The sequence below is a fragment of the Phycodurus eques genome, chromosome 11, assembly GCF_024500275.1.
Source record: "Phycodurus eques isolate BA_2022a chromosome 11, UOR_Pequ_1.1, whole genome shotgun sequence".
NCBI classification, from domain to species: Eukaryota; Metazoa; Chordata; class Actinopteri; order Syngnathiformes; family Syngnathidae; genus Phycodurus; species Phycodurus eques.
In genome coordinates, this window is record NC_084535.1 from 28,849,023 (window position 1) to 28,859,916 (window position 10,894).

General features: G+C 45.1%; 1 protein-coding gene across 2 annotated transcripts in view; it reads left to right on the top strand.

Moving 5' to 3' along the window:
• nvl (nuclear VCP like) overlaps positions 1-10,894 on the top strand; it is a 74,208-nt gene that overhangs the window by 61,093 nt on the left and 2,221 nt on the right. For both annotated transcript variants that reach the window (XM_061690199.1, XM_061690198.1), the window contains 2 exons: positions 6,287-6,363; positions 7,243-7,334. In XM_061690199.1, coding sequence (XP_061546183.1) covers positions 6,287-6,363; positions 7,243-7,334 — 169 coding nt within the window. The remainder of the gene's footprint in view (positions 1-6,286; positions 6,364-7,242; positions 7,335-10,894) is intronic.

A 10,894-nucleotide genomic window follows, 5' to 3' on the forward strand; every position in this document is an offset into this window, starting at 1 on the left:
TTGACTGGAGGCTGTCAATCGACTGCAGTGCCCAGGTTAGGGTTAGGGTCACCGAGGTAGTTAAAAAGCTCCTCGGTGGCAAGGCCCCAGGGGTGGATGAGATTCGCCTGGAGTTCCTAAAGGCTCTGGATGTTGTGGGGCTGTCCTGGTTGACACGCCTCTGCAACATCGCATGGACATCGGGGACAGTGCCCCTGGATTGGATTGACCGGAGGGTGTGTTCCAACTACAGGGGGATCACACTCCTCAGCCTCCCTGGTACGGTCTCTTCAGGGGTGCTGGAGAGGACGGTCCGTCGGGAAGTCGAATCTCAGATTCAGGAGGAGCAGTGTGGTTTTCGTCCTGGCCGTGGAACAGTGGACCAGCTCTCCATCCTCGAGGGTGCATGGGAATTCACCCAACCAGTCTACATGTGTTTTACCTTCTATATTGTGGGAAACATACAAAGCCTATATCGGGGTGCATAATATCGTTTCAGGCCTCGCAGAATAAAGATAGGAAAACAGAACAGATACAATAAGAAAAGCAGATGCATAACTTGGACGCTGAGAATGCGAGGGCACCTTCCTCAGATAAATTCAATAGTATGTGTGCATTGAAATGTAAACTTAATCAGATATCCAGTAACATCAACAGAGCATTCACCTATGTAAAACAAAAGCACTTTGAATTTGGGGACAAACCACAAAAACTACTAGCAAGACAGTTACAGAAGTTGGAGAATGATAACAATTCACAAAATCCATTCTGCAAAGGGGAACCTTCTCATGTCACATAAAGAGATTAATAAAAGTTTTAAGCGGTTTTATGAATCTCTTTATTCCTTTAGTTTTATGGCTGGATCTAAAAATTGCAACGTGCCTGTACTAAATCAGATGCATCGTAAGACCCTGAATGCCAAAATAACACCTTGAAGAAATTATAAACTCTATTAGCTTCCTAAGGAATGGCAAAAGTCCAGGCTCAGATGGGGTTGAGAATGAGTTTTATAAATATTTTAAGGCCAGACTTGCTCCTTATTGAAATGATAAAACCATGCATATTCTGAGGAGTCTCTACCACCAATACTAAATGAAGCCGTTATTCCTTTACTTCATAAAAAGAGTCAAGACTTGGAGGAAGTGGCCTCCACTGGCAAAAATTTTGGCGAAATGATTCAGTCCAGTGATGACTAAGCTTATACATCCAGATCAGACTGGCTTTGTACCAGGTAGAAGTTATTTTAATAATCTGAGGCGTCTATTCAATGTCATCTACTCCTTGAAGCTACAAAAGGATTTAGTAATTCTTAGTGTAGATGCCGAAAAGGCATTTGACCAAGTCGAGTGGCGATATCTCTTTGCTGTTTTAGAGAAATTTCAATTGGGGCAAGATTTTATTTCGTTGATAGAATTTTTGTATAAAAGCCCTACTGGCCGAATACTTACAAACCGAACACTGTCCACCCAGTTTTAGATTAGCAGAGGAACTAGACAAGGATGTGGTCGCAGTCCATTATTGTTCGCTCTTGCTTTGGAAGCTTTGGCAGAGACTATCCATAAACACCCCGAGATACATGGTTACAACACAGTTTATACGACTAATACTATATCACTTTACGCCGATGACATTTTATATACAACACAACTGCAAACTTCCATCCCTGTAATTATTTGTTATTGTGAAGTTTGGAATTCCAGGTTACAGGATTAATTGGGGTAAAGTGAATTATTACTCATTACATTAGAAAATCAGGAGTGGCTTGCATCTCTTCCATTGAAAGTGACCAGAAAAAAATTGCATACCTGAGTATTGTAATAACAAGAAAATATGTCTCCCTGGTGAATGAATTTTTTCCCCCTCTTATAGAGAGGCTTAAATGTGACATTCAGTTTTGGAGAACACTCCCAATTTCATTGGTTGGAAGGGTGAACTCGATAGGGATGGTTTTCCTTCCACAATATCTGTACCTAGTCCAAAACATACCTGTTTTTCTGCCCAAATCCTTTTTAAAAAAATTGGATGCCATTATTATGCCATTCATGTGGGACTACAAATAAGTAAGAAATAAGGAAACAAGTCAAACTCAAAACTTCGTCACTCTGTATACCTATTTCATCCAACACCACACTTCTTCCGTTTTATGTCAATAGCACTTTCAACTTGTGGAGAGATTTTTGTTCAGAATTTTGTTCAGAATTAGAATGATCTTTATTTTGCCAACTATGTCAAAAACACAAGGACTTTGTCTCTTGTAGTTGGAGCCGCTCTCGTACGACAACAGACAGCCATTTGACAGAAATTACTTTTGAGACATAAACTCATAAAAGCACAGTACGTATAGTCACTGAGCAATGAAAGGTTACCAGTAATGTGGAAATTGCGATACTTTTTTTTTGGTTTTGTTTTTCTGACAATTGTGCAAATGACGCATAGTCCGAGCAATTTGGAGCGGTTTGAAATGACTAATAGAGCAATAGTCTGGTACTGTAACCATTGTGCAAATGGGGCCGATACCTCTCAAGCACGAGTGGCCAGTATTGGTCAACAACAGATAACGGAAATAGTGCAGAGTGGCAAGACTACTAGTGTGAGTGCACGAATAATGTATCATTGGCCCAACAGAGATGTGACAGCAATTGGAAGACAAAATTGGTGGCATGTTACACAGGAATTGTAGGTTAACTGTTTAAGAAGTTAATGGCAAGAGGGAAGAAGCTGTTGGAATGTCTGCTAGTTTTAGTTTGCATTGTTCGATAGCGCCTACCTGATGCAAGGAGCTGAAAGAGGTGACGACCAGGATGTGGAGGGTCCAAGAGGATTTTGCATGCGCTTGTCTTAGTTCTGGCAGCGTGCAAGTCCTCAAGGGTGGGTAGAGGGGTAGCGACAATTTTTTCCAGCAGTCTTGTCCGTTGCAGTCAGAGTTTGTCCTTTTTTGTGGCACCACCAAACCAGACTGTGATGGATGAACACAGGACTGATGCGATGACCGCTGTGTAGAACTGTCTCAGCAGCTCTGGTGGCATGCCGTGCTTTCTCAGAAGCCGCAGGAAGTACATCCTCTGCTGGGCCTTTTTGAGGACGGAGTTGATGTTGGTCTTCCACTTCAGGTTCGAAGAGACTAAATCTTAAGAAATTGAATGTCTCGACGGTTGCGCAGGGCGGTTGGACAATGTGAGGGGCAGCTGTGGCGAAGGATGCTTTCTGAAGTCCACGATCATCTCTACAGTCTTGAGCATGTTCAGCTCCAGATTGTGTCAGCCGCACCACAGCTCCAGTCGCTCCACTTCCTGTCAATACGCAGACTCGTCACAGTCTTTGATGAGGCCGATGACTGTTGTCGTCTGCAAACTTCACAGGTTTTATAGCCGGCTGCGTTGAGGTGCAGTCCTTCGTGTAGGGAGAGAAGAGCAGTGGAGTGAGGGCATATCCTTGAGGCGCCCCGGTACTGGTGGTGCGTGTGGATGAGTTAGTGTCCCCCAGCCTCACCTGCTGTGGCTTCGCCGTCAGGAAGCTGTAAATCCACTGGCAAATGGCAGGTCAGACGACAAACAGGATCCTCGCGTAGGTCCCAGCACCATCGAGGTATTCTTGGATGAAATGCAGTCCCATGTTGACTGCGTCATCTGCAGACCTCTTTGCTTGGTAGGCAAACTGCAGAGAGTCCAGCGGGGGACCTGTGACGCTCTTGAGGTGGTCCAGCACAATGCTTTCAATGGACTTCATGACCATACATGTCAGAGTGACAGGCCTGTAGTCATTTGGACCCGAGATTGCAGGTTTATTGGGGACTGGGATGATGGTGCAGCATTTGAAACAGAATGGTACTTCACAAAGTTCCAGAGATCTATTGAAGATCTGTGCGAAGACTGGAGCGAGCTGGTCCGCGCAGACTTTGAGCCAGGATGGGGACACAAGGTCTGGGTCAATGGTGCAAGTTCTCCCACTTAAAAAGATGAGAGAGGCCTGTAATTTTCATCATAGGTATACCTCACCTATAAGAGACAAAATGTGTAAAAATAATAATAATAATTAAAAATCCAGAAAATCACATTTTTAAAGAATTTATTAGCAAATTATGGTGGAAAATAAGTATTTGGTCAAGAATAAAAGTTCATCTCAATACTTTGTTATATACCTTTTGTTGGCAATGACAGAGGTCAAATGTTTTCTATAAGTCTTCACAAGGTTTTCACACACTGTTGGTGGTATTTTGGCCCATTCCTCCATCCAGATCTCCTCTCGAGCAGTGATGTTTTGGGGCTGTCGCTGGGGAACACAGACTTTCAACTCCCTCCAAAGATTTTCTTTGGGGTTGAGATCTGGAGACTAGCTCGGCCACTCCAGGACCTGGAAATGCTTCATATGAAGCCACATCGTTGCCCAGGCGGTGTGTGTGGGAACATTGTCAAACTGAAAGACCCAGGCACGTGTCATCTTCAATGCCCTTGCTGATGGAAGGAGGTTTTCACTGAAAATCTCACTATACATGGCCCCATTCATTCTTTTCTTTACACGGATCAGTCGTCCTGGTCCCTTTGCAGAAAAACAGCACCAAAGCATAATTTCTCCACTCCCATGCTTCATCATAGGTATGGTGTTCTTTGGATGCAACAGCATTCTTTCTCCTCTCAAGTTGAGTTTTTATCAAAAAGTTTTATTTTGGTTTTATCTGACCATATGACATTCTCCTAATCCTCTTCTGGATCATCCAAATGCTCTCTAGCAAACTTCAGACGGGCCTGGACATGTACTGGCTTAAGCAGGGGGACAAGTTTGGCACTGCATGATTTGAGTCCCTGGCAGCGTAGTGTGTTCCTGTTGATAGCCTTCGTTACTTTGGTCACAGCTCTCTGCTGGTCATTCACTAGGTCCCCATGTGTGGTTCTGGGATTTTTGCTCATTGTTCTTGTGATCATTTTGACCCCATTGGGTGAGATCTTGCGGAGAGCCCAGATCGAGGGAGATTATCAGTGGTCTTGTATGTCTGCCATTTTCTCCCACAGTTGATTTCTTCACACTATTTCAGATTCAGTCTTACCACCCTGGTGCAGGTCTACAATTTTGTTTCTGGTGTCCTTTGACAGATCTTTGGTCTTGGCCATAGTTGAGTTTGGAGTGTGACTGTTTGAGGTTGTGGACGGCTGTCATTTACACTGATGAGTTCAAACAGTTGCCATGAATACAGGTAACGAGTGAAGGACAGAGGAGCCTCTTAAAGAAGTTACAGGTCTGTGAGAGCCAGAAATCTTGCTTATTTGTAGGTGACCAAATACTTATTTTCCACCATAATTTGCTCATAAATTCTTTAAAAATCAGACTATGTGATTTTTCCGGATTTTTATTTTTATTTATTTTTTTCCCCCTCATGTTGTCTGTCTTCGGTGAGGTATACCTATGATGAAAATTACAGGCCTCTCATCTTTTTAAGTGGGAGAACTTGCACAATTTCTATCTTTACATTGCTATTGTTCACTAAGACTATTTTTGATGCATGTTTGTTTATACTCTTCGGTTTATTTTTAATATTATTAAAGGTTTTATTGAATTATTTTTAAAGTCTCGAGTATGGAACTCTTGGGCGCCTTTGTGTAGTCTGTGAACTTCGTCGGTGGTCTATTACTTTAAATATGAAGGATTGTGGGTAATATAGCTATGTTCGTAACGGTTGCTGCGGTGTAACCTATTCTAAATGCGGCATCAAGGCACCTTTCCGAAGCATTTTTAGAATTTGAACAACCTATCCTAAGTACTTCTGGGTCATCCCTCTCGTATAGGATTGGAAAGTTTCTCAGCAAAAATGAGAATCTGAAGAGGGCCCCCAATCTGGGAGTGTGGGGATGGTGATGAAATCTCCCTGGTGACTTGTTGTCCTGGCTCTCCCCTGCTGTAGCATCTTTGCTGCACGTTATCAATCTCTCAGTAGATTGTGCTTGCACCCTGAGCTTGTGTAGTTTCGTGAGTGTACATGGTATTGTACGGTAACATTGATTGTCACTCCTCAATATATGTGGAACATACGGACAAAGCACTAATATAGCTAACATTCTCTGCATATGCAGCCATTTGTGTGGCTTGTCTAGTCACGACCAAGCTGGACCGAGATTTACAAAAACATTGAATCTCATTGAACTAACCTCCACAATTGAACTGAAAAACAAATTGAAAACTTTTATGGGGTGGAACTAATTAAAAAAAAAAAAAAAGAAAAGCTGAATGCTTCTTGAGAATGTCAGACTCTCTGTACCTGTATATTAAATAACATTAAATATCTGTCTAAATTTTTATCTTTTTATCTATTTTATAGAGCGGAACCAGACCTCTGCTGGAGAAAGATGTTAGTCTGGAAGAGATTGCATATGATGAACGCTGTGACTGCTTCACGTAAGTCTCGAGTGGAAGTATTAGCTTCCCTCCACAACAAAACACATTTTTATATTTCATACATGCCCCAGTGCCCCAAGGCCTTATCTGGACTGCTAAACTCGCAAAATAACTGGGACAACTACTACAGCTTTTCAGGAAAAATATTTTCAGACACTGCTGCTGTAAAACAGTTGGGTTTAGTGACCCAATGTTTTTTCTAAGCCTTATTTCCATCATGTTGTAGACTTCAATTTGCCACAGTAATGGTGGGACTGACATTAACTGGTCAGTCCCAGGAGGGAAAGCAGTTGCTATACATACACATTAAGTTCCTTTCCACAAACATAAGATAAGCTTAATGGTTTCACTTTCCTGTCCCGCTCTCCCTTGCTTGGCGTTTCAACTTCCTTTTGCGATCATGTTACTTGTAATAAATGTAGTTTATTTGCTGTTGTGGATGCAAGGATTAGTACTGTAGCTGAGAAGAAATGCTCTGGACCGTGAAAGGAAATCCTCTCCAGTAGGTAGTTCAGCACTTTGCGCTCCCTTGGTGGAACCTGATCAATTGGGAAACCAGGCTGAGTGACGTTTTGGCAAGTTTGACTTACTGCCTGAAGCATATCACTCGCCATGATGTCCACGAGCTAGAGGCTAGTGGACAGTATTGTGAAGCAGTATGTGGCAAGAGTGCAAGGCACTTAGACTTGCCTTCCCTGACTTAATCTGTTCCTTGTGGCGCAAACATACTGCTTTTTAGACCTCTGTCCCATCCCGAAAAATCTGAATAAAAATACACGTACTGTTGCACCTCCTTAATTGCATCCTTAATGAGTCTATCTTCCTGTCTGTCTACTTGTCTGTTTGTTTCTCCTAATATAATATATTTATTTGATACAGTGGTGCTGACCTGATGGCGTTAATGAGAGAAGCATCAGTTAATGCCCTGAAGGCCTACATGAAGTCCAAGTGTATTCAACCATCTTCCTCTGGTAACTTCAGTCTTGTCAAATCTTCTTCTGGATGCCATTTTTCAAAATAGCTCCTTCAAAGTTTTGATAGTTCAAAGGTCCTGTATTTTGGCTGGTGAGACCTTTATAGAGTAACTCTCGAACATGGATTTAGTATAAAAGTGTCAATTACATTAAAAAAAAAAAACACCATTAAATTTCATTTAAAAAAACATCTTGGTTTTGTCATATGAGTGTCCAGAAAAGCCTCGAACAGCTACTTCTGTTTGACCCAGTTTTGTATCCGCTTTGTCCATATTTGGTGAAGACCGCCCCCCCCTTTCCTCTGATTGGTTGCCTTCGTGTGGAAGACCCACTTGTGAGAGCACACACTGGCTCAGGAGCGGAAAGGGAAGGTGAAGATCCTCGCGAGTGATGCCGATAAGCTCGAGTAATTCGAATGACCTGATTTCAGGCCTCTCGGCAGAAAAGCGTCTGGAGCTCCGGAATGCGTGGAAGATTTTAATTCATATTTCACGTTAACTGAGGCACCATAGAGACAATATTACATCCCAAATCCTCGAAAAGATTGGTTTGGCAAAATATGTCCTCATTACATTTTCATTGCCAGTGGTCTGCTTTAACTTAGTTTAGAACCTTTAGTGGACTTATACTATATTTTTTATAAGTGCATATGTGGCCGACCACAGGAAAACCAGCAACAAGTCAGCCTGACACAAATCATGTAAAAAGATTAAAGGTTTTTTTCAAAGAAATTAGTGATTTTTGTTTTGTTTCAGACAATATAAATTGAAGTCATGAAGAAGCCACGCTCAAGTTTAAATGAACAATATTAGGGGCCGTAAAATAAACTTTGTGTTCCAACAAAAGGTTTACATTCTTGTAATCGCGCTGAAGTTTGCTCCGCCAGAGAAATGTGCACATAAGACACACAACTGCGCATAAACACACAGACAACACAACATAAAAAAACACACACACAGCTACGCATATCGCACAGACAACACAACATAAAAAAAAACACAGCTGCACAAAGTCATGACTGCAGGTTGCAGCATATAACAATTCTTTTCAAGATGCAATCTGTTTGATGTTGAAATTGGTAAAGTTGTACTATGTTTAACTTTTAATGCAAACTGATAATTATCCCAATCTAATGACATAATACATCAATTTTTGTTATTTTGTCTGAACGTTGAGTTGCACGATTCTAGGATTTTGAGCAGGCTCCTTTTCATCAGATGCCCCAGCCACCTCATCTGGCTCCTCTCGAAGTGAAGGGGCAGCGGCTCGACTCTGAGATCCTCTCGGATGACCGAGCTTCTCACCCTATCTCGAAGGGAGAGCCCGGACACCCTGCGGAGGAAACTCATTTCGGCCGCTTGTATCCTGGATCCTGTTCTTTCGGTCACAACCCACAGCTCGTGACCATAGGTGAGGGTAGGAACGTAGATGGACCGGTAAATTGAGAGCTTCGCCTTTCGACTTAGCTCCTTCTTTACCACAACGGATCGATACAAAGTCCGCATCACTGCAGACGCTGCACCGATCCGCCTGTCGATCTCGCGTTCCATTCTTCCCTCACTCGTGAACAAGACCCCAAGATACTTGAACTCCTCCACTTGGGGCAGGATCTCATCCCCAACGTGAAGAGGGCACGCCACCCTTTTCCGACTGAGGACCATGGTCTCAGATTTGGAGGTGCTATATTCTCATCCCAGCCGCTTCACACTCGGCTGCGAACTGCTCCAGTGAGAGTTGGAGGTCACGGCTTGATGAAGCCAACAGAACCACATCATCTGCAAAAAGCAGAGATGCAATAGTGAGGCCACCAAACCGGACCCCCTCTTCGCCTCGGCTGCGCCTAGAAATTATATCCATAAAAGTTGTGAACAGAATCGGTGACAAAGGGCAGCCTAGGCGCAGAGTTCAACCCTCACCGGAAACGAGTCCGACTTACTGCCGGATATGTGGACCAAACTCTGACTCCGATCGTACAGGGACCGAACAGCCCGTATCAGGGGGTTCGGTACTCCATACACCCGAAGCACCCCCCACAGGACCCCCCGAGGGACACTGTCGAACGCCTTCTCCAAGTCCACAAAACACATGTAGACTGGTTGGGCGAACTCCCATGCACCCTCGAGGACCCTGCCAAGGGTGTAGAGCTGGTCCACTGTTCCACGGCCAGGACGAAAACCACACTGCTCCTCCTGAATCTGAGATTCGACTTCCCGACGGACCCTCCTCTCCAGCACCCCTGAATAGACCTTACCAGGTAGGCTGAGGAGTGTGATTCCCCCCCGTCGTTGGAACACAACCTCCGGTCCCCTTTCTTAAAAAGGGGGACTATCACCCCAGTCTGCCAATTCGGAGGCACTGTGCCCGATGTCCACGCGATTTTCCTGTCAACAAGGACAGTCCTACAACATCCAGAGCCTTGAGGAACTCCAGGCGAATCTCATCCACCCCCGGGGCCTTGCCACCGAGGAGCTTTTTAACCACCTCGGTGACCTCAACCCCAGAGATAGGTGAGCCCTCCTCAGCGAACCCAGACTCTGCTCCCTCATAGGAAGGCGTGTCGGTGGAATTGAGGAGGTCTTCGAAGTATTCTCCCCACCGGCTCACAACGTCCCGAGTCGAGGTCAGCAGAGCCCCATCCCCACTATACACAGTGTTGGTGGTGCACTGCTTCCCCCTCCTGAGACGCCGGATGGTGGACCAGAATTTCCTCGAGGTCGTCCAGAAGGAATCCCACAGGCCAAAAAGGCCCGATAGGACTCCTTCTTCAGCACCAACGGGTTCGGGGATTGCCGCCACGACAGGCACCAACCACCTTACGGCCACATCTCCGGTCGGCCGCCTCAGCAATGGAGGCGTGGAACATGATCCACTCGGACTCGATGTTCCCCGCCTCCCTCGGAACATGAGCAAAGTTCTGTCGGAGGTGGGAGTTGAAACTCCTTCTGACAGGGGATTCCACCAGACGTTCCCAGCAGACCCTCACAATACGTTTGGGCCTGCCACGTCGGACCGGCATCTTCCCCCACCATCGGAGTCAACTCACCACCAGGTGGTGATCAGTTGACAGCTCCGCCCCTCTCTTTACCCGACTGTCCAAGACATGCGGCCGCAAGTCCGATGACACGACCACAAAGTCGATCGTCAAACTGCGACCTAGGGTGTCCAGGTACCAAGTGCACGTGTGGACACCCTTATGCTTGAACATGGTGTTCGTTGTGGACAATCCGTGATGAGCACAGAAGTCCAATAACAGAACACCACTCGGGTTCTGATTGGGGATGGGATGGGGGGGGGGCTGATCGGGGCGTGGCGTTTCTCCCAATCATGCCCTTCCAGGTCTCACTGTCATTGCCCACGTGAGCATTGAAGTCCCCCAGCAGAACGATGGAGTCCCCATCGGGAGCGCTCTCCAGGACCCCCTCCAAGGACTCCAAAAAGGGTGGGTACTCTGAACTGCTGTTTGGGGCGTAGGCACAAACAACAGTCAGGACCCATCCCCCTACCCGAAGGCAGAGGGAGGCTACCCTCTCATCCACCGAGGTGAACCCCAATCTACA